The following is a 24,014-nucleotide window of genomic DNA, read 5'->3' as shown; positions in this document are numbered from 1 at the left end:
TCCACATATGTGGAGAGCGATGCATAGGCAGCAACAACTGAGAGATTATTATCAAAGAAAATGAGGCCACCTGTGGTTGGGTGGGGCTGTGGTAATTAGTGAGGCAGCTATAAAGAGCAGCCTGTGGGTTTGGCCATTGTGGAGGATTATCTGATCTTTGTGTTTCGTGACTGCTTTACTGACTTTGACCTTTTGTGTGCTGATTTTTCCCCACTTTGAAACTAAACCCGAGCAAAGTGTGTTTCACTTTGTGAAAGAAGAAGGACTGTGAATTGCCTCACAGCTGCAAGCTAAGTATCTCAGAACTGATAAGGGACTTGTACAAATTACCAGTTTGTTTGGAGATGAGTGCTCTTTGCTATACAAAAAGAGGGCTTGGTTTATTTGCATTTTCGGTATAAAGAACATTGTTTTGAATTTTCAAACGTGTGTGTGTCTGAAACTGTATCTGTGTATTTTCGGGAGGATTATACCAGAGAGCTCAACAGAACAACCTGTAAGTCTAAACGCTATTGCTGCATCATACGTCACACCCCACCTGCCTCCCCCAAGGCCCAAAGAAACACCAAAGAAACATCCTTACCTGTTTCATCCGGAGAGCTCAGAGAAGCGCTGTCTTGAGACAAGGTGGTCCAGCTAGAGTCTTCGTCGCTCGGAGCCAGGTTCTGGATCCTGTGTAGCGCGCAATCTGTCTTGGCGCCGGTTTTAGGGTGGTCCTTTTTAGTCTCTGGGCTGGAAGAGATGGTTGCCGCCGGCCCATCTTCGGGGCTCGCTGCCTTGTTTTGCTTCTGAGGCAAGGCATCTCCATTCGCCATGACCACGGAGGCTTGGCTATTGCATTGTGAAGGCAACTTCTCCTCCACCGCCGCTTGGCTCTCCTGTTCCACCTCCCTGGCGGACGTCTCGAGATCTGCATAGTAGTTGAGGAAGCTCTTCGATCTCCGGTGTTGGGTGGGCAGGATTTCACCGGCGGAAGAGTCCTGTTGGCTTGGTTCCTTCCCCTCCAACTTCTCAGAAGTTATGTTTAGACCGGTCGTCACTGACGGAGCAGCGAGGTTTTTGTTGGGGTCCTGCTGTCCTTGCTCGGCTGCTTTCCTGAGCTGGTTTTCCCCGTTTTTCACCAGCTTGATGTTGGAGGAATTGCTGCCCAGCAACGGCTGGGCTGCCGGATCTGAAAGGCCCATGGCTGTCTGGATGTTGGTCAGCGCGTACTTCTTCCTACATTTGGGGGGGGTGACATTCTTTACCTCCGTGTGTTTTATTTCGGCATTCAGCAGTTCGTTGTGGGAGGAGCGCAGGTGAAGGGTGTTGGGAGGCATGGTGGGTCCATTCCGGTTCACAACGTCCGACGTGCCGTTACTTGCCATAAACCCCGCCAAGGTTTCCACACCGGAATCAACTAGAGGAGAAACACAAAAGCTTGTGAGAAACGCAACGCCCGCAATCACCCGGTGCAAAATCACAACGGCGCACCAAAGCTTCAAGGTCAGTGAAGGGCTGCAAACTTTTTTACTACCACACTGCGGTGTGGCTTATTTTATTTATTTATTTATTTATTTATTCATTCATTCATTCATTCATTCATTCATTCATTCATTCATTCATTCATTCATTCATTCATTCATTCATTCATTCATTCATTCATTCATTAGATTTGTATGCCGCCCCACTCCGTAGACTCGGGGCGGCTCACAACACAATAAAACAGTTCATGGCAAATCTAATAATTTACAATTTAATATATTTAAAAAACCCCATTATTAAGCAGACATACATACAAACATACCATACATAAATTATATAGGCCCGGGGGAAATATCTCAGTTCCCCCATGCCTGACGACAAAGGTGGGTTTTGAGGAGTTTACGAAAGGCAAGGAGGGTAGGGGCAGTTCTAATCTCTGGGGGGAGCTGGTTCCAGAGAGTCGGGACCGCCAAAGAGAAGGCTCTTCCCCTGGGGCCCGCCAACCGACATTGTTTAGTTGACGGGACCCGGAGAAGGCCAACTCTGTGGGACCTAATCGGTCGCTGGGATTCGTGCGGCAGAAGGTGGTCTCGGAGATATTCTGGTCCGATGCCGTGAAGGGCTTTATAGGTCATAACCAACACTTTGAATTGTGACCGGAAATTGATTGGCAACCAATGCAGACTGCGGAGTGTTGGTGTAACATGGGCATATTTAGGAAAGCCCATGATTGCTCTCGCAGCTGCATTCGAACACTTTTCAAAGGCAGCCCCATGTAGAGAGCGTTACAGTAGTTGAACCTCGAGGTGATTTTGTGGGTGTGGCTTGCTGACCATGTGACCAAGCAGGAGTGGCTTGACAATCATGTGACTAGGGGCGGCTTAAAGGTCATGTGACTGGCTTAAAGGTGGCCAACTTGATGTCACTCACATGAAGGGTTTGGGTTAGGGCTAGGGTGCCTGGCCCCTCCTCGCCTCAAAGAGAGATTCGAACAGCCCCCACCCTCCTCGCCTTCCGTAAAATGCTGAAGACTCACCCCTGTCGCCAGGCGTGGGGATGACTAACTCCCCCCTTTGTTGTGTTTTCTGACCTCTGTTGTATGATTAACTGGGTTGGATGTGTACGATTGTGTAGTTCGGAATTTTATGACACTGTTTATGTTATATTAGTATTTTTTAATTGACTTTTAAATTTTTATTAGATTTGTAATGTATTGTATTATTGCTATGTCGTGAGCCGCCCTGAGTCTCCAGAGAGGGGCGGCATACAAATCTAATAAATAATAATAATAATAATTATTATTATTATTATTATTATATTATTATTATTATATTATAATAATAATAATAATAATAATTATTATTATTATTATTATTATTATTATTATTATTATTATTATGTCAATACAACACAGCAAACGAGATCACTATGCTGGATTTCGTATTTCATCACCAGTCGGGCGCTTCCCAAGCACCTAGGACTGCGTGATGTAGCGGCGAATTATGTTTGCCGATCCCAGTATAGCGGCCTTTTGCAATTGACAGATGGAGATTTTGTCAATTCCGATGGTTTTCAAATGTCCGCCGAGATCCTTTGGCACTGCGCCCGGAGTGCCAAGTACCACTGGGACCACTTTCACTGTCTTATGCCAGAGTCGTTGCAGCTCAATTTTTAGATCTTCGTATTTCACTGATTTCTCTAGCTGCTTCTCCTCAGTTCTGCTGTCCCCTGGGATTGCGATGTCGATGATCCATACTTTCTTTTTCTCCACAATCAGGATGTCTGGTGTGTTATGCTTCAGAATTCGGTCAGTCGGAAGTCGGAAGTCCCACAGTAGTTTTGCTTGCTCATTTTCGACCACTTTTTCGGGCTTATGGTCCCACCAGTTCTTTGCCACTGGTAAATGGTAATTCGGGCACAAGTTCCAGTGGATCATCTGTGCCACAGCATCATGTCTATGCTTGTAGTCAGTCTGTGCAATCTTTTTGCAGCAGCTGAGTATGTGATCAATTGTTTCATCTGTTTCTTTACAGATGATGATGATGATCATTATTATTATTATTATTATTATTATTATTATTATTATTATTACTACTACTACTATTTTCCTCCGCAAAATCTAAGGTTATACTCATACTTATACAGTGATACCTTGTCTTACAAACTTAATTGGTTCCGGGACAAGGTTCTTAAGGTGAAAAGTTTGTAAGATGAAACAATGTTTCCCATAGGAATCCATGGAAAAGCGATTAATGCATGCAAGCTCAAAATTCACCCCTTTTGCCAGCCGAACCGCCCATTTTTTCACTGCTGGGATTCCCCTGAGGGTCCCCTCCATGGAAAACCCCACCTCCGGACTTCTGTGTTTTTTCAATGCTGCAGGGGACTCCCAGCACGGGAATCCCAGCATCGCAAAAATGAGCACTTCGCTGGCAACGGAAGTCCGGAAGTGGGGTTTCCCAGCGATGGGAGCATCAGTGAAATTGCAGCATCACAAAAACACCGAAGTCCACGAAACCCCACCTCCGGACCTCTGTGTTTTTGTGATGCTGAGATTTCACTGAGACTCCCCTCGCTGGGAAACCCCACCTCCGGACTTCCGTTGCCAGCGAAGTGCCCGTTTTTGCATTGCTGGGATTGCTCTGCAGCATCACAAAAACACAGAAGTCCAGAGGTGGGGTTTCCCATGGAGGGGAGCCTCAGGGGAATCCCAGCAGCGCAAAAACGGGTGCTTCGCTGGCAACGTAAGTCCGGAGGCGGGGCATCCCAGCGGCAGCGGTGGGTTTGTAAGGTGAAAATAGTTTGTAAGAAGAGACAAAAAAATCTTAAACCCCGGGTTTGTATCTCGAAAAGTTTGTATGATGAGGCGTTTGTAAGACGAGGTATCACTGTACTCTGAAAAATACGGTAACTAACTCTTACTGCGGTTGGATTAAATTATAGCCCGCATAAAGGCTGGCTACAGCAGTAGAAAATGTATTAGCTCTTTAAAAAAAAAAAAACAACCCACACCTCTGAAGGAATGCCAAATTCTAATCATTAAAGGTTCTCACTATATAAGAATATTTACACCGTTCTCCTTTTTTGGAAGGATGTAAATCTGGATTCTCTAAATCTGTAACCCTGCAATTTTTTTTCTCTCCTTCTTTTAAGGCTATAAAATGACTAAGGGAATTATCACAAGAGGGCAGGAAAAGTGTTGCGGCGCGTAAAGCTCAGCCAAGATGGATATTTTATAGCCGCTGCATGTTGGCACCCTTTTATTTACTGCAAATGACTTAAGCTTCTAAAACTTTGCCTTTTTACAGGGGGGAAAAAAATCCCACCCGACCAGAGCTGGGAACTTTAATTTTGGGCATGCAAGGCGAGGGCAAGATTTATGTCTGAAAGTATTTGATATTTACGGAAGGAGCCAACCACCGGAGGCAGAGATTAGACATCTTTTATTCAAATATCTCATCCGCATTCTGAGAAAGGTTAGAATCTATTTAGCTTTCTAATTTCCGTCCACTTCTTCAGTTCCACAAATCAAAACTGCTGAGAAATTCCCAAACTCCCAGTAATAATAATAATAACAGAGTTGGAAGGGACCCTGGAGGTCTTCTAGTCCAGTGTTTCCCAACCGTTTTTGAGCCGTGGCACATTATTCACATTTGCAAAATCCTGGGGAACATTGAGCGGGGGGGGATTAAAAATAGTTTGGACAAAAAAAATCTCTCTCTTCCTCCCTTTCGCTCTATTTCTCTCTCTCTCCCTCTTTCTCTTCCTTCCTTCCTGTTTCTTTCTCTCTCTCCATCCCTCTTTGTTTCTCCCTTCCTCTCTTTTTTGCTTTCTTTTTTCTCCCTCCTTCCCTCCCTCTATGTCTTTCCGTCACCCTCCTTCCCCCCCCCTCTCTCTTGCTGTCTTTCTTTCTTTCTCCCACTCTCTCCCTCTCTCTTTCTCTCTCTCCCTCTCTCTTTCTCTCTCTCTTTCTTGCTATCTCTCTTTCTCTCTCCCCCCCATTCTCTCCCTCTCTTTCTCTCTCTCTCTTTCTCTTGCTATCCATTTCTCTCTCTTGCCATCTCTCTCTTTCTTTCGCTCTATCTTTCTCGTACACCACGCCACAGCAGCGGCATTGGGCAGTAGCTGTGGGGCAGCGGCAGGGTGGTCAGCTGTGAGGCAGAGCTACGGAACGGAGGCACTGACGGCGGCGGCTGGACATGTTGCTAGACGCCGTACATGCTGGTGTTGCACTGGGCATGGGCGTGGGGCTGGAGCCTCCGTCCCGGCCCAGCCAGCAGGCAAGTGTCAGTCACGCAATGCCAGCATGTACGGCGTACAGCAACATGTCGGTGCCTCTGTCCTGGAGTTCTGGCTCACAGCCGACCACCCTGCCGCCGCCCAGCAGCTACTGCCCGGTGCCGCTGCAGCCACCGCCTTCCCACTGCCGCCACCCTCCCGCCAGGCCCCAAAGCTCACCTGCTGCCACCGTCAGGGAAGCTCCAGACGGGCGGGGCGCTGCAGCTGCCGGAAAACTTGGAAGGCGCAAAGAAGGAAGCTGAGCTTCTGGTCTCACAACGTTTTGCTCTTCGCACTCTCAGCAAAAAGTTGCGAGACCAGAAGCTGAGCTTCCTTCTTCGTGGCACACCTGACCATGTCTCGCGGCACACTAGTGTGCCGCGGCACACTGGTTGGGAAACACTGTTCTAGTCCAACCCCCTACTTAGGCAGGAAACCTTACACTACTTCAGACAAATTATTGTCCAATATCGTCTTTAAAACGTCCAGGGTTGGAGCATTCACAACTTCTGGAGGCAAGCTGTTCCACTGATTAATTGTTCTAACTGTCAGGAAATTTCTCTTTAGTTCTAAGTTGCTTCTCTCCTTGATTAGTTTCCATCGATTGCTTCTTGTTCTACCTTCAGGGGCTTTGGAGAACAGCTTGACTCCCTCTTCTTTGTAGCAATCTCTGAGATATTGGAACACTGCTATCATGTCTCCCCTGGTCCTTCTTCTCATCAAAGTAGACATATCCAGTTCCTGCAATTGTTCTTCATATGTTTTAGCTTCTAGTCCCCTAATCACCTTTGTTGCTCTTCTCTGCACTCTTTCCACTTGGGGGAAAACGAATCCTCAATCTGAGTGTTGTATTGGCAGTTCTGTGTTAGCAAAACCTTCAGAAGAGAAGGATTTAGGGGTCGTGATTTCTGACAGTCTCAAAATGGGTGAACAGTGCAGTCAGGTGGTAGGGAAAGGCAAGTAGGATGCTTGGCTGCATAGCTAGAGGTATAACAAGCAGGAAGAGGGAGATTGTGATCCCCTTATATAGAGTGCTGGTGAGACCACATTTGGAGTACTGTGTCCAGTTCTGGAGACCTCACCTACAAAAAGATATTGACAAAATTGAACGGGTCCGAAGACGGGCTACAAGAATGGTGGAAGGTCTTAAGCATAAAACGTATCAGGAAAGACTTAATGAACTCAATCTGTATAGTCTGGAGGACAGAAGGGAAAGGGGGGACATGATCGAAACATTTAAATATGTTAAAGGGTTAAATAAGGTCCAGGATGGAAGTGTTTTTAATAGAAAAGTGAACACAAGAACAAGGGGACACAATCTGAAGTTAGTTGGGGGAAAGATCAAAAGCAACATGAGAAAATATTATTTTACTGAAAGAGTAGTAGATCCTTGGAACAAACTTCCAGCAGACGTGGTAGATAAATCCACAGTAACTGAATTTAAACATGCCTGGGATAAACATAGATCCATCCTAAGATAAAATACAGAAAATAGTATAAGGGCAGACTAGATGGACCAGGAGGTCTTTTTCTGCCGTCAGTCTTCTATGTTTCTATGTTTCTAAAGTCTCAACATCCTTTTTGCATCGTGGCGACCCAAACTGAATGCAGTATTTCAAGTGTGGCCTTACCAAGGCCTTATAAAGTGGTATTGACCCTCCATGTGATCTTGATTCTATGCCTCTGCTAATGCCGCCTAGAACTGTGTTGGCTTTTATGGCAGCTGCTGCACATGGCTGGCACATGTTTAAATGGTTGTCCACTAGGACTGTGAATCCCAGTGTTGGAATTTGATCTCTGTAATACAAAAATTAAACATCTAATATTGTTGTAGCCCAGGGGTGTCAAAAACAACGTGCGGGCGTTCTGAAAACAGTGAAGGACCGGCCCTTGGTGACTCTGGTACCCAAAACAGGGCATGGGGGGGGGGCGTGCACAGCTCCCCCCCCCCACATCTCGGTTTTGACAGGCAGGGTGCCAGTAATAGGCTGCTGTCCCCATGGGGTGGGGGCGCAATGGGAATAGTAAGTTTGTGCACTATTTATTGAATACTTAATAAGTTTCTTATTGTCCTTCCTTTTCCAGTACCTTAGTATGATCCTTAATTACTTTTAAAATAGGAAATAATTAAATAGTAAGTTTTTACCCATAAATGCTTTAATCATTTTAATCATTATCTAGAACTCAATTTTTATAGCAATGAAAGAAAATTGAACTACTTCCCTAATCTGTTATCATACTGAACCTTATGGGTTCAATACAAAACCTTAAAATGTGACTGTGCTCCTCAACAAATAATGCTGTCTATCCTTGGTCCTTTTTATGGCTATTCAAATAATGGGACTTAATCAACCGAAAAAGAGGCCAAGCACCTATTTGAAAACATACCTTCGTCGGTAAGCCACTCCCACCCAGTCACATGACCTTTAAGCCATCCCAGTCACATGATTGCCAAGCCACTCCCACTTGGTCACAAGGCCGTCAAGCCACTCCTACCACCAAGCCACAAAATAAGCCATGTCCACAGTGTGGCAGTAAAAATTTTGGCAGACCATCACTGTGGGGTGTGTACCCTTTTGGCACACAAAGCTGTGTTGTATTGTACTGTACTCTACTGCAGTGTTTCCCAACCTTGGCAACTTGAAGATATTTGGACTTCAACTCCCAGAATTCCTCAGTCAGCATTTGCTGGCTGGGGAATTCTGGGAGTTGAAGTCCAAATGTCTTCAAGTTGCCAAGGTTGGGAAACACTGCTCTACTGTATTATACTGTATTGTATTGTATTATTAGATTAGATTAGATTAGATTAGATTGATTAGATTTATAGGCCACTCATCTCGTGATACAAGAATTATGAATTATAAATTACTTCTGATGCATATAAGAAATGTGACACATATGGAAACCAAGTAACCTTAATTAGTCAGTGCAACATCTACCTGGTGCTTTCTCTAATTGTGCCTAGATTTAGGTTCTCTGTGCCATTTCCGTACACCAAGAATCCAAATTCAGTGCACCCAGAGATGCTTCGGGAACACCTTGCAAAACCCCCAATTTTGTCCAAAACCGAAGAAACCCACATCCCAAATTCCCAAGGGCTTCAGATGAGTGCAAGACATCTACGATTGAAAACGTTCAAACGTTGGAACCCAGTTCCATTTGTTCTATTTTAAAAATTCTGCCGCACGAATACCAGCGACCAGTTAGGTCCCACAGAGTGGGCCTTCTCCGGGTCCCGTCAACTAAACAATGTCGGTTGGCGGGGGTCTAGGGGAAGAACCTTCTCTGTGGCGGCCCCGGCCCTCTGGAAGCAACTCTCCCCAGAGATCAGAATTGCCCCCACCCTCCTCGCCTTTCGTAAGCTCCTTAAAACCCACCTCTGTCGTCAGGCATGGGGGAATTGAGATATACCTTCCCCCTGGGCCTATACAATTTATGAATGGTATGTTTGTGTGTATGCTTGGTTTTTAATAAGGGCTTTTAGTAATTTAAATATTAGATTTGTTTTATGCTGTTTCTTATTGTTGTTGTGAGCCGCCCCGAGTCTACGGAGAAGGGCGGCATACAAATCTAATAAATGAATGAATGAATGAATGAATGAATGAGTGAATGAGTGAATGGATGGATGGATGAATGAATGAATGAATGAATAAATAAATAAATAAAAAACAGATGGAGGTAATTTTTTTTAAAAACCATGCATTTCTTGCACCTCTAGGGAAAGAGAGGTACTATCGTAAACAGCTTGCTTGTTTCATTTATGGGGGATACGAGATCTTTGTTTTCATTTCACCGTAAACAGGAAGTATGGAAAACAGCGCATACCGCACAAGTTTTTTCATGTACTTAGGGGACAAAAATGAAACTGATAAGACACAAAGTAAAAGCTACTTGTCTTGGCAAAAGTTCTTGGAAGATTGCAAACTGACAGGGAATCAACAATGGAATGTGGTTGTCGAAAATGGATATTTATTAGGGGGAGAATTCAACTTCCCCTTGTGCCTTTACTCCAGAGTCAACCCCTCTTCCTTAGTTTTTCCCTTTTCCTGACAGCTCTGTCCATGCGCACATCGGGAAAAGGCTGCAGCCGTTCTTCAGCCCCACTTATCTCTGACTCCGAAGGCAGCTGATAACTATCCGATGGCCCTGGCCCCATCTCTGCCTTGGATGTAGAGCCTTCTCCAGACTCCAGGACTGGCCCAAGTTCCTCCCAAGTTCCTCACTGTCCGAGTCTGATGCCGCTATGTTGGCCACTGGCAGGCTATCTCAAAAGGCCACAAGACTGCTCAGCTAAGCTACTACAGGTAGCCCTGGTTTTCCAACAGTTCACTTGGTGACGATCCGAGGTTATTACAGCACTGAAATAAGTGACTGGTTACCAGTTTTCACACTTATGACTGTTGCAGCATCCCTGTGGTCAAATATTCAAAATTCAGATGCTTGGCAACTGGTTCACAGTAACGACGGTCGTAGTGTACTGGATTCACACGATTCCCCATTTGCGACCTTCCGGCCAACAAAATCAATGGTGTATCCTGCTTCACTTAACAACCGTGTTAATATCTTAACAACGGCAAGGATTCACTTTAACCACCGTGGGCAGGACAAGCTATCCAACGTCCATTACCCTGGGGGGGGGAATTATTGACCCCCTCGGAGAGGGTCCGCAACTTGAGCGTCCTCCTCGATCCACAGCTCACATTAGAGAACCATCTTTCAGCTGTGGCGAGGGGGCGTTTGCCCAGGTTCGCCTGGTGCACCAGTTGCGGCCCTATCTGGACCGGGACTCATTGCTCACAGTCACTCATGCCCTCATCACCTCGAGGTTCGACTACTGTAATGCTCTCTACATGGGACTACCTTTGAAAAGTGTTCGGAAACTTCAGATCGTGCAGAATGCAGCTGCGAGAGCAGTCATGGGCTTACCTAGGTATGCCCATGTTTCACCATCACTCCGCAGTCTGCATTGGTTGCCGATCAACTTCCGGTCACAATTCAAAGTGTTGGTTATGACCTTTAAAGCCCTTCATGGCACTGGACCAGAATATCTCTGAGACCGCCTTCTGCCGCACGTATCCCAGCGACCGATTAGGTCCCACAGAGTGGGCCTTCTCCGGGTCCCGTCAATTAAACAATGTCGGTTGGCGGGCCCCAGGGGAAGAGCCTTCTCTGTGGCGGGCCCGACTCTCTGGAACCAACTCCCCCCAGAGATTAGAACTGCCCCTACTCTCCCTGCCTTTTGTAAACTCCTTAAAACCCACCTTTGCCGTCAGGCATGGGGGAACTGAAACACCTCCCCCGGGCATGTACAATTTATGCATGGTATGTTTGTGTGTGTGTTTGTTAGTAAATGGGGTTCTTTTTAAACTTTTTAAAATATTTTAAATTTATTTGGATTTGTCACAATTTGTTGTATCTTGCTGTGAGCCGCCCCGAGTCCGCGGAGAGGGGCGGCATACAAATCTAAATAATAAATAAATAAATAACTCACTTAGCGACCGTCACTTAGCTTACCTGAACCGAAATGTCAGCCTCAACCGAGGTCGCATAACATGGGTTTGTTGGGCTTTGCTAACTCGGGGGTTAACCGGCAAGGTTTTTGCATACGTACATGAATTGCTTTGACGATAGTGGGCTCCCGGGTACCGTCTGCCCATAATGCTCATCAGCACATTATCCGGCGTGGTCAGCTGTTTTCAAAGCATTTGACAGAACGGCTTTCCTGGAGGAAGACAAGAGGAGGAGAAGAATGCAAAGATTTAACACAGTGCCTATATTGTTTTCATTAAAATGCTAATGTCCCTCTCGCCCTGGCGCTGGATAACAGCTTTATAAATTATTCGCCCTCCTGCCAGCAGCAGAGATCAACCAGTGGACCATCAGCCCTGAGCAAATTTACTACTTCGACTTGTTCTCGGCTGATAACTATAAATCACTTCCCAGCAAACATGGCATCCGGCGCACCGGCTTACCTGGAGTTTGGCGACCTCGAAACATAGAAACATAGAAGATTGACGGCAGAAAAAGACCTCCTGGTCCATCTAGTTTGCCTTTATACTATTTCCTGTATTTTATCTTAGGATGGATCTATGTTTATCCCAGGCATGTTTACATTCAGTTACTGTGGGTTTACCAAACACATCTGCTGGAAGTTTGTTCCAAGCATCTACTACTCTTTCAGTCAAATAATATTTTCTCCCGTTGCTTCTGATCTTTCCCCCAACTAACCTCAGATTTTGCCCCCTTGTTCTTGTGTTCATTTTCCTATTGAAAACACTTCCCTCCTGAACCTTATTTAGCCCTTTAACATATTTAAATGTTTCGATAGTGTCCCCCACTTTTCCCTTCTGTCCTCCAGACTATACAGATTGAGTTCATTAAGTCTTTCCTGATCAGTTTTATGCTTAAGGCCTTCCACCATTTTTGTAGCCCGTCTTTGGACCCGTTCAATTTTATCCACATCTTTTTGTAGGTGAGGTCTCCAGAACTGGACACAGTATTCCAAATATGGACTCACCAGCGCTCTATACAGTGGGATCGCAATCTCCCTCTTCCTGCTTGTTATACCTCTAGCTATGCAGCCAAGCATTCTACTTGCTTTCCCTACCGGCCTGACTGCACTGTCCACCCATTTGGAGACTGTCAGAAATCACGACCCCTAAATCCTTCTCTTCTAAAGTTTTTGCTAACACAAAACTGCCAATACAACACTCAGATTGAGGATTCCTTTTCCCCAAGTGCATTATTTTACATTTGGAAACATTAAACTGCAGTTTCCATTGCTTTGACCCCTTGTCCTAGTAAAGCTGAATCATTTGCCATATTACAGACGAAAAGCCCATTTGGAAATTTTCTTTTCAAGAAATATTTGGCCTGGTTTTTTTTTCTTTTAGGCTGCTATTTTTCTTTTCTTGGAAATGTCTTCTCCCAGAGGGGCCGTTTGGCGTAGTTAACAAGAGCGGAAGGCTGAATAAACAGCAACCAGAATCTCTGCCACTGACTTGTTTTCACACTGTCGGTGTCGTTCGTTTCCCCACCTCTCCCCAAAGGTGTGGACGTGTTTTCCACCATGGGCTTGGTATTAATTGGTAACATCCTTCTAAACACCTCTCTTCGGAAAGAGAAGATCTAGGAGCACAGGGCTCTGAGCCCCAAAAAGGAATATGAAAATTATATACAGTGACACCTCGTCTTACAAACGCCTCGTCATACAAACTTTTTGAGATACAAACTCAGGGTTTAAGATTTTTTTGCCTCTTCTTGCAAACTATTTTCACCTTACAAACCCACCGCCGCCACTGGAATGCCCCACCTCTGGACTTCCGTTGCCAGCGAAGCACCCGTTTTTGTGCTGCTGGGATTCCCCTGAGGCTCCCCTCCATGGGAAACCCCACCTCCAGACTTCCATGTTTTTGTGATTTTGCAGGGGAATCCCAGTAAGGGAATCCCAGCAGCGCAAAAACGGGTGCTTCGCTGGCAACGGAAGTCCGGAGGTGGGGTTTCCCATGGAGGGGACCCTCAGGGGAATTCCAGCAACACAAAAACGGGCGCTTTGGCTGGCAAAAGGGGTGAATTTTGGGCTTGCACGCATTAATCGCTTTTCCATTGATTCCTATGGGAAACATTGCTTCATCTTTTAAACTTAAGAACCTCGTCCCGGAACCAATTAAGTTTGTAAGACAAGGTATCACTGTATATACATATACACCAGCAGTCAAATCTATTTACCTTCCCTAGCGGTTTGGAGGCGTGCGATTTGAACCACCATCACGCACGCTTTTTTGCCCTCTGCGCATGCGCGGAAGGCTTTGTGCATGTACAGAGGGTTAAAAAAAAGAAAATGGTGGCATCCAGGCGGCGGGGGTGGAGCCTCGTGTTGCTGCCGCTACTGGTTCTTTGAACCACCGAACTGGACTGGATCCGACTCCTGGGCCTTGAGTTTTACACCCCTGCCTTACATAGCATCGGACCAGAATATCTCTGAGACCGCCTTCTGCCGCACGAATCCCAGTAACCGATTAGGTCCCACAGAGTTGGCCTTCTCCGGGTCCCGTCGACTAAACAATGTCGTTTGGCGGGTCCCAGGGGAAGAGCCTTCTCTGTGGCGGCCCTGACCCTCTGGAACCAGCTCCCCCCTGAGATTAGAACTGCCCCCACCCTCCTTGCCTTTCGTAAACCCGTTAAAACCCACCTCTGCCTTCCCCAGGCCTATACTGTTTATGCATGGTATGTTGTGTGCATGTTTTTTAACTTATGGGTTTTTAGCTTTCTAATTATTGAATTTGTATTATATATTGTTTTCTGTTGCTGTGAGCCGCCCCGAGTCTGCGGAGAGGGGCGGCATACAAATTTAATTCATAAATAAATAAATAGACCTTTCCTAATCATAATGATCCTACCTCTGATTCATGCTTCACCAACCTCATTCCTTACATATATTACCGTATTTTTCAGACTATAAGATGCACCGGTGTATAAGACACATAGACAGTAGGATTTCAAAGAGGTAAACAAGGGAAAAAAAGGTTTTGTCCTCCTCGACCTCTCAAACCCTCTGTGCTCCCTGTTTTTCTGCAAAAAATGGGGTGGGCAAAAAATTTATATTTGCAAAAAAACGGGCGAAAAATAGGCTGTTTTTCGCAAAAATTAGGCATTTTCTTTCTTCCCCCAAGCCCAGGAGCTCTCTGCAGGCTTCCCAGACCCTCTGCCCACCCCTTTTTTGTGAAAAATTGGTCCATTGTTCACAAAAATGGGATGCGGGGATGAGGCTTCAGGAGGCCAAAAAATTGCTGTATTCAACGCATAAGACGGACCAACATTTCCACCCCCTTTTAGGGGAAATAAGGTGCGCCTTATACTCCGAAAAATATGGTACCTGTATTCCCTCAAGTTACATAGTCAAGACATGAATGCTGCCACCCAACCCAACTTTCCAAATGGATAACGAAAAGGTATGCTAATAACAAAAGATTTAAGTGCCAAAGCCCACTGCAACAATATAGCCAAGAAGGCTTCAAAAGTTGTAAACCTAATCCTACGTAGCTTCTGCTCTGGCAATCTCACACTACTTACCAGAGCTTACAAAACTTTTGCCAGACCCATCCTCGAATACAGCTCATCTGTTTGGAACCCATATCGCATCTCAGACATTAACACCCTTGAAAATGTCCAAAGATACTTCACCAGAAGAGCCCTTCACTCCTCCACTCGAAATAGAATACCCTACGAGACTAGACTTTCAATCCTGGGCCTAGAAAGTTTAGAACTAAGACGCCTTAAACAAGATCTAAGTATTGCCCACAAAATCATGTGCTGCAAAGTCCTGCCTGTCGGCGACTACTTCAACTTCAACCACAACAACACAAGAGCACACAACAGATTTAAACTTAATATTAACCGCTCCAAACTTGACTGTAAAAAATATGACTTCAGTAACCGAGTTGCCAAAGCGTGGAACTCCATAGTGTCATCCCCAAACCCCCAACACTTTACCCTTAGATTATCTACGGTTGACCTATCCAGATTCCTAAGAGGTCGGTAAGGGGCGAGTACAAGTGCACTAGAGTGCCTTCCATCCCCTGTCCTATTGCTCTCCTATATCTCCTATACCTTTCTTCTATTCCTATATCTCTTCTTCTACTCTTTCATTGATATGTTCTATTACTATACCTTCTTTTCTATTATTTCTTACATATATTTTACTAAGAGTATCTCCTCTATAACCTTCATCATGTATTTTACTATGTGTATGTAGATATATACCCACTAAAACCCTCATTGTGTATTGGACAAAATAAATAAACAAACAAACAATAAATAAATAAATAAATAATAGATCCTCCACCATAACCTTTACCAAAGAAGGTGAAGCATCATTTGGTAATTACTTGGAGCATTAAAACAAATCATTCAATCCCGACACCAAAGCATGAGATTAAAATCTATTCAGTAAGAATTTTTATTTTATTTTGGTGGTGGTGGAGGAACTACTGTTAAAAATCCCAAAAGGGAAATGACTTTCAAAGGAAGAAAGGAACATTGCTAATAAAATGCAAGGTTGCATCAGCTTCCTTCGACAGGATGGTTGTAAATCAATGGGAGGATGTTTAAAGCCGAGCAATGGACATGTTTCATGATGTGTTTAAAACTACTTCTGGGGGTTCACAGGGGTTCGGGAGAATCTCCAGTTCAGATTCTGTGCAGTTCGGAGAACCCCCAAATTCCCACTCCTGGTTGGCTCCGCCTTTATTTGCTTTGTTGACAAAAAATCAAGAGAAGGAAAGAAAATATACAAATAAGAGAAACGTGAGCAAACAGAATACAAGTACAGTAATACCTCGTCTTACGAACCTAATTGGTTCCGTAAGTAGGTTCGTAAGGCGAAAAGTTCGTAAGACGAAACATTGTTTCCCATAGGAAACAATGTAAAAGCGATTAATCCGTGCAAAAAGAAAAAAAAATCGCAAAATGGTGCTCCGCTGGGCGCCGCCGCCCGGCTGTCACCTTTTAAAACAGCCGGGGGGCTTCTCGGTGTTCTCCCGAACCCGAACCCGGACTTTTCGGGTTCAGGAGGCCGCCAAGAAGTCACCTTCTAAAACAGCCGGGGGGCTTCTCGGCGTTCTCCTGAACGCCGAACCCAGAAGTTCGGGTTCCGGAGGCCGCCGAGAAGCGCCCAGCTGCTTCAGAAGATTACAGCTGTGCGGCGCCACTCGCCGGAGCGCCATTTTTGCGATCACCGGCGGCGTTTTTGGCTGATCTGGAGGCTAGAAAGGAGGTGGGGAATCCCAATAGGGAATTCCATGGGCAGAGCTTTGACGTCACGAAGACGTCCGAAAGGTGACAGCCGGGCGCCGGCACCCAGCGGAGCGCCATTTTGCGATCTGTGGTGGGTTCGTAAGCCGAAAAAAGTTCGTAAGAAGAGGCAAAAAATTTCCGAACCCCAGGTTCATATCATGAGGGGTTCGTATCACGAGGGGTTCGTATCACGAGGTACCACTGTATATATTCTACCCTGCTTGAGCAGGCCAAGATCATGGGTGAAATCCAGCAGGTTCTGACAGGTTCTGGGGAACTGGTAGGGGAAATTTTGAATAGTTCAGAGAACCAGCAAATACCACCTCTAGCTGGCCTCAAAGTTGGGTGAGAATGGGGGTTTTGCAGTATCCTTCCCCTGGAGTAGGGAAGGAATGAAGATTTTGCAGTACCCTTCCCCTGCAGTAGGGTGGGAATTGAGATTTTGCAGTATCCTTCCCCTGGAGTAGGGAAGGAATGAAGATTTTGCAGTACCCTTCCCCTGCAGTAGGGTGGGAATTGAGATTTTGCAGTATCCTTCCCCTGGAGTAGGGAAGGAATGAAGATTTTGCAGTACCCTTCCCCTGCAGTAGGGTGGGAATTGAGATTTTGCAGTATCCTTCCCCTGGAGTAGGGAAGGAATGAAGATTTTGCAGTACCCTTCCCCTGCAGTGGGGTGGGAATAGGGATTTTGCAGTATCCTTCCCCTGGAGTAGGGAAGGAATGAAGATTTTGCAGTACCCTTCCCCTGCAGTGGGGTGGGAATAGGGATTTTGCAGTATCCTTCCCCTGTAGGGAAGGAATGAAGATTTTGCAGTATCCTTCCCCTGCAGTGGGGTGGGAATGGGGATTTTGCAGTATCCTTCCCCTGGAGTGGAGAGGGAATGGAGATTTTGCAGTATCCTTTCCCTGGAATGAAGAGGGAATGGGGTTTTTGCAGTATCCTTCCCCTGGAGTAGGGAAGGAATGAAGATTTTGCAGTATCCTTTCCCTGCAATGGGGTGGGAATAGGGATTTTGCAGTATCCTTCCCCTGGAGTAGGGAAGGAATGAAGATTTTGCAGTATCCTTCCCCTGCAGTGGGGTGGGAATGGGGGTTTTGCAGTATATTTCCCCCGGAATAGGGAAGGAATGGAGATTTTGCAGTATCCTTCCTCTGCCACACCAACCAATAATTAGATTTCACCACTGGCCAAGATAGTCTGGTTTTTAAAAGCCGCATTAAACTTTGACTATGTGAAACAATGCCGGCCATCCCGTTACCCTAATGGAAAGCCAATTCATCAGCAGAGGGAAGACGTATCATCAGTCCAACGCAATTACATCCCTAAGCACAAAACATCAACCGTTCAGACAGATGGCAGGCCGACAGCACTTGGAACTGACAACTGAAATAATTTCCTGGCTGGCATCGTCTACGTTTCCTGGGAGTTCCAGAACTCAACCTGAAATCATGCTCGGACGCTATTGAAGTTGAAATAGTCAACGGTTGACTTCAAGCAATGTTGAGTTGAAAAGCGATGATACAGGGTTGTAAGGAATATCCTTCTGGCATCCCCTTGCACAATTTCGCTTCCACGCATGCTCGGTGTTGCGAGTGCTCCTTGTCCACCTCAGGTCATGTCAGATTCTGAGGAGGATGACCCAGGGCCCTTTGGATATTCTGGGCCAGGGGGATTGCCAGCGGAAGCAGAGAGTGAGGGAAAAAATGATCTGAGTTGAGCCGGAGGAACCACTAGAGGGGGCTGATATGACAATGGAAGAGTGGTCGCAGTCAGAAAATGAGGAAGACATTAGAGTGGAAAGTTAGTGGATAGACCCTCGATATAGAAGATTGCTCAGAAGGCGAGAGGAGTTGCATAGTAGAAGGTATTAGTGTATTGACAGCCTCTTTGGGGTGTGATGTCACTTCCAGGCAGTATAAAGGCAAAGGATCTTGGGAAATTGGGTGTGGAGATTCAACGTTGTTCAATGGAAGAGATGTGAGACTGGGTGTCTGTGATTGAACAAGGCTTTAAAACCAGGATTTCTGCCTCAATAAAGCTCATTCTCTGCTGGCTGGTTGTTGCCAGGGCTCCGGTGAGCAAAATTCATATGCTTAAATGATAAATGGGACATTCATTCATTCATTCATTCATTCATTCATTCATTCATTCATTCATTCATTCATTCATTCATTTACTTATTTACGTATTTACTTACTTACTTACTTACTTACTTACTTACTTACTTACTTACTTACTTACTTACTTACTTACTTACTTACTTTTTTACTTATTGGATTTGTATGCCGCCCCTCTCCTTTGTTATCTAAGGCAGTGTTTCCCAACCTTGGCAACTTGAATATATTTGGACTTCAACTCCCAGAATTCCCCAGCCAGCAAACGCTGGCTGGGGAATTCTGGGAGTTGAAGTCCAGATATCATCAAGTTGCCATGGCTGGGAAACACTGATCTAAGGAATGTTGATTAGGCTGAGTTTTACTTCCCGGACATTGTTTACATCTTAGCTCCCAAGACAAATAACTCCCTTTTCCTGGCCTTTTAAAATCTGCTTTTTGTTATGTGTGCTTATATCAATGAAGAGTTGAATTTATTCGTAAAATAAAGGATTCTTGAGTCAGAGGTTTCGCTCCAAGGGCTGTGCGCGGAGCACTCAGTAGCAGGATTCAGCCCGAAACACAGCTGAGGAGCTGATCAGCTTTGCTTCGGGCGAAGAAATAAAAGTCAGTATTAATCTGGGGGCTCTTTTTCAAGCAGTGGAGGAGCAGAAGTCATCCAAATATGGAAAAATTTACCAACAATTTGCCAAAAAACAAGAATGTTAAACAAGAGAATTTCCATTCCTTGACTTCAGCTGTAAAAATGCCCAGAACTAAAACACAATTCAAAGGAAAACGACCAAAAAGCATTACAAAGGGATGTGAAATACCCGTTGTCCAAAACGTTTAGGCTCAACACAGTGGTGAGGATAACCACCATTATTCTCTTTCCTACCCTAAACGTGTAATAGTAACATTTGTTGCTGGCATCTTGCACCAGTACAGTATAGTGATAGCTCATCTTACAAACCCCTCGTCATACAAACTTTTCGAGATACAAACCCAGGGTTTAAGATTTTTTTGCCTCTTCTTCCAAACTATTTTCACCTTACAAACCCAAGCCGCCGCCACTGGGATGCCCCGCTTCCGGACTTCTGTTGCCAGCGAAGCGCCTGTTTTTGCGCTGCTGGGATTCCCCTGAGGCTCCCCTCCATGGGAAATACCACCTCCGGACTTCTGTGTTTTTACAGTGCTGCAGGGGAATTCCAGCAGCGCAAAAACGGGTGCTTCGCTGGCAACGGAAGTCAGGAGGTGGGGTTTCCCAGCAAGGGGAGCCTCAGCGAAATCACAGCATCACAAAAACACGGAAGTCCGGAGGTGAGGTTTCGAGGAATTCTGTGTTTTTGTGATGCTGCAATTTCGCTGAGGCTCCCCTCGCTGGGAGACCCCACCTCTGGACTTCCTTTGCCAGCAAAGCACCCATTTTTGTGCTGCTGGGATTCCCCTGCTGGGATTTCCCTGCAGCATCACAAAAACACGGAAGTCCGACGGTGGGGTTTCCCATGGAGGAGAGCCTCAGGGGAAACCCAGCAGCGTAAAAATGGGAGCTTTGGCTGGCAAAAGGGGTGAGTTTTGGGCTTGCACATATTAATAGCTTTTCCATTGATTCCTATGGGAAATATTGTTTCGTCTTACAAACTTTTCACCTTACAAACCTCATCCCGGAACCAATTAAGTTCGTAAGACGAGGTATCACTGTAGTTCCTCTACTTAAGAACGCCTCTACTTAAGAACTTTTCTAGATAAGAACCGGGTGTTCAAGATTTTTCTGCCTCTTCTTAGGAACCATTTTCTACTTAAGAACCCGAGCCTGGAAAATATTCCCAGGAAATTTGAGATCCGCACGAAGGCCCAGCTAGTTTACTGCCATTCCCCCTTTAATCCCAGCCATCTCGGGCTTTTCTGGGCTGCTAGAGGAGCCTTTCATTGGCGCTTAAGGAGGCTTTGGCAGTCCAGAGCGAACGGAGCGTTTTCCTTTCTCTGGACGCTTGGAGAAGGAATAAACCTCTGCCAGTGCCCAGAGAAAAGAAATGTTCCCTTCACTCTGTGCAGCCACTGTCCTCCTCCTCTTCTTCCTCCTCCTCCTCCCATCCAAATTCCGAGCTTTTATTTCTTTCCTAATGGGTTTACATGCATTATTTGTTTTTACATTGATTCCTATGGGAAAAATTGCTTCTACTTACAAACTTTTCTATTTAAGAACCTGGTCACCGAATGAATTAAGTTCTTAAGTCCAGTCAACGAAGCAGTGGAAGTGATGTGCCGGTGCCTGGAGGCTGTTGCGATCTGGATGGGTGTCAACAAGCTCAAACTCAATCCAGACAAGACGGAGTGGCTGTGGGTCTTGCCTCCCAAGGACAATTCCATCTGTCCGTCCATTACCCTGGGGGAGGGGAATTATTGTCCCCCTCAGAGAGGGTTCGCAACTTGGGTGTCCTCCTCGATCCACAGCTAACATTGGAACACCATCTCTCAGCTGTGGCGAGGAGGGCGTTTGCCCAGGTTCCCCTGGTGCACCAGTTGCGGCCCTACTTGGACAGGGGGTCATTGCTCACAGTCACTCATGCCCTTATCACCTCGAGGTTCGATTACTGCAACACTCTCTACATGGGGCTACCTTTGAAAAGCGGAAACTTCAGATCGTGCAGAGAGCTATCGTGGGGCTTCCTAGATTTGCCCACGTTTCTACAACACTCCGTGGCCTGCACTGGCTGCCGACCAGTTTCCGGTCAGAATTCAAAGTGTTGGTAATGACCTTTAAAGCCCTACATGGGATTGGACCAGAATACCTCCGGAACTGCCTTCTACCGCACAAATCCCAGCGGCCGATAAGGTCCCATAGAGTTGGCCTTCTCCGGGTCCCATCGACCAAACAATGTCGTTTGGAGGGCCCCAGGGGAAGAGCCTTCTCTGTGGTGGCTCCGGCCCTCTGGAATCAACTTCCCCCGGAGATTAGAACGGCCCCCTACCCTCTTTGTCTTTCGCAAGTTGCTTAAGACCCACCTATATCGCCAGGCATGGGGGAACTAAGACATCTCCCCCAGGCTTATTATATTTCATGTTTGATGTGTATGTGCTGTATGGTTTTTAATTGTTGGGGTTTTTATATATTTTATTATTAGATTTGTTCCATTGTTATACTGTTTTTATTACTGTTGTGAGGCGCCTCAAGTCTTCGGAGAGGGGCGGCATACAAATCTAATATATTATTATTATTATTATTATTATTATTATTATTATTATTATTATTATTATTAAGCAGAGGTACCACTGTACTAAACCCCACTCCTTCTGTAATACACAACAGAGATTGTCTATTTTGCACAGAGGGTGGAATGACAACTATGCGGAGCATTTGGCCTGCAGGAGCTGGAGAACACAGGGTCCCCAACAGCCGTAAGGTCCACTTAGAAGAAAGAAAACAAAGCATTAACCTTTTCCCCTTTAGCAAAGATTTAAAGCCTTAATGAGTTTAGGACGAGAAAGAGTAAGAGATACCCAACCCTTGGTTGATGGGCTGTAGACATTCCCATCTTTTATAAACTTTCAGAGAAGTGCTATTTATTGTCCAAAATGACCGCCGGCTACAAGCTGGGCTTTTGCTTACAGGCCGCGTTTTGCAGAATGGGTGAAAAGTCAAAACCCAATGGGGAGGGGGGGAATTCAAAGGAGAGAAAACGAAGGTGGTTAGGACGCTAGAAAGTACGCAGAGAAGGGCAAGGAAGATGGTTACGGAGGATGGAGGCCGAAACGCATGAAAAACGGTGGCAGGAACTGATACCCTGTTTTCCCCAAAATTAAGACACCCCCAGATAAAAAGGCCAATCAGGCTTTTGAGTGCATGGCAATAAGACCAAACGCTTATTTCAGGTTTCAAAAAATGTAAGGCAGGGTCTTATTTGGGGGGAAACATGGTATCTATCTATTTTGTCTGTCTGTCTGTCTGTCTGTCTATCAATCTACCTACCTACCTACCTACCTACCTAATATATCAATCTCCACCCTGTTTTCCCCAAAATAAGATCTGTTCTGATAATAAACCCAATCGAGCGTTTGTTTGTTTGTTTGTTTGTTTGTTTGTTTGTATGCCGCCCATTTCTGTAGACTTTTGAGTGCATGGCAATAAGGCCAGCACTTATTTCAGGGTTAAAAGCAATATAAGACGGGGTCTTATTTTGGGGAAAACATGGTGTGTGTGTGTGTCTGTGTGTCTTTGTGTTTGTCTATCTATCATCTCTCTATCATTCTCTATCTATCCATCTATCTATCCATCTATCATCTCCCTATCATCTATCCATCCATCCATCCATCCATCCATCCATCATCTATCTATCTCTATTGTCCTCCAGAAAAACAGAATGCGGAGGTACAGTATAGGTGGTACCAGGCTCAACAGTAGTAACTGTGAGAGGGACTTTTGGAGTCCTAGTGGACAACCATTTAAACATGAGCCAGCAGTGTGCAGCAGCTGTCAAAAAAGCCAACACAGTTCCAGGCTGCATTAACAGAAGGACAGAATCAAGATCACGTAATTCCACTTTACAATGCCTGGGTAAGGCCACACTTGGAATACTCCATTCAGTTTTGGTCACCACGATGCAAAAAGGATGTAGAGACTCTAGAAAGAATGCAGAGAAGAGCAACAAAGATGATCAGGGAACTGGAGGCTAAAACATATGAAGAACGGTTGCAAGAACTGGGCATGGCTAGTTTGATGAAAAGAAGGACCAGGGGAGACATGATATTGGTGTCCCAATATCTCAGGGGTTGCCACAAAGAAGAGGGAGTCAAGCTATTCAAAAGCATTCGAAGGCAGAACAAGAAGCAATGGGTGGAAACTAATCAAGGAGAGAAGCAATCTAGAACTATGATAAACTTCCTGACAGTTAGAAAAATTAACCAATGGAACAGCTTATGGCCAGAAGTTGCGAACGCTCCAACATTGGACGTTTTAAAGATGTTGGATAACCATTTGTCTGAAGTGATGTAGGGTTTCCTGCCCAAGCAGGGGGTTGGGCTAGAAGACCTCCAAGGTCCCTTCCAACTCTGTTGTTGTTATTATTATTATATCACATGACACCACGAAAATTATCTTAGCATTTTTAGATCAACTAAACAACGAAACCCAAGAGATCACAGTTCCTTCTTTCCCGATCCAAGCATAAAAACCTAGGCTGAACGTTGTACACTACTTGTTGAACAGCTTACAAGCTTATTTGCAACGGAGGTAAACATCTCTCCCATTAGCGTGCAAAGAAAATGGATGGAAAATGTACAAGTAAAATCTCACAGGGCTTTTTAGGGAACTGTTTCAGCTGCTTCTTTAAAAAGCCGTAGTGAAAAAAACTATCGTGGGAATAAAACTTGCCACCAGAACTACA

At 45.4% G+C, this 24,014-nt stretch overlaps 1 protein-coding gene across 8 annotated transcripts in view; it reads right to left on the bottom strand.

The window, feature by feature from the left end:
* Nucleotides 1-24,014, bottom strand: part of APBB2 (amyloid beta precursor protein binding family B member 2) — a 152,269-nt gene that overhangs the window by 84,126 nt on the left and 44,129 nt on the right. For all 8 annotated transcript variants that reach the window (XM_070757029.1, XM_070757035.1, XM_070757030.1 and 5 more), the window contains exons 2-3: nucleotides 11,354-11,464; nucleotides 584-1,399 (exon numbers count right to left, since the gene is read on the bottom strand). In XM_070757029.1, the coding sequence (XP_070613130.1) occupies nucleotides 584-1,399; nucleotides 11,354-11,408 (871 nt within the window). In that variant the 5' untranslated portion in view covers nucleotides 11,409-11,464. The remainder of the gene's footprint in view (nucleotides 1-583; nucleotides 1,400-11,353; nucleotides 11,465-24,014) is intronic.

The sequence above is a fragment of the Erythrolamprus reginae genome, chromosome 7, assembly GCF_031021105.1.
Source record: "Erythrolamprus reginae isolate rEryReg1 chromosome 7, rEryReg1.hap1, whole genome shotgun sequence".
In the NCBI taxonomy this organism is placed as follows: Eukaryota; Metazoa; Chordata; class Lepidosauria; order Squamata; family Dipsadidae; genus Erythrolamprus; species Erythrolamprus reginae.
Note: the sequence above shows the minus strand (reverse complement) of the source record. Positions and strands in the feature narration are given on the sequence as shown.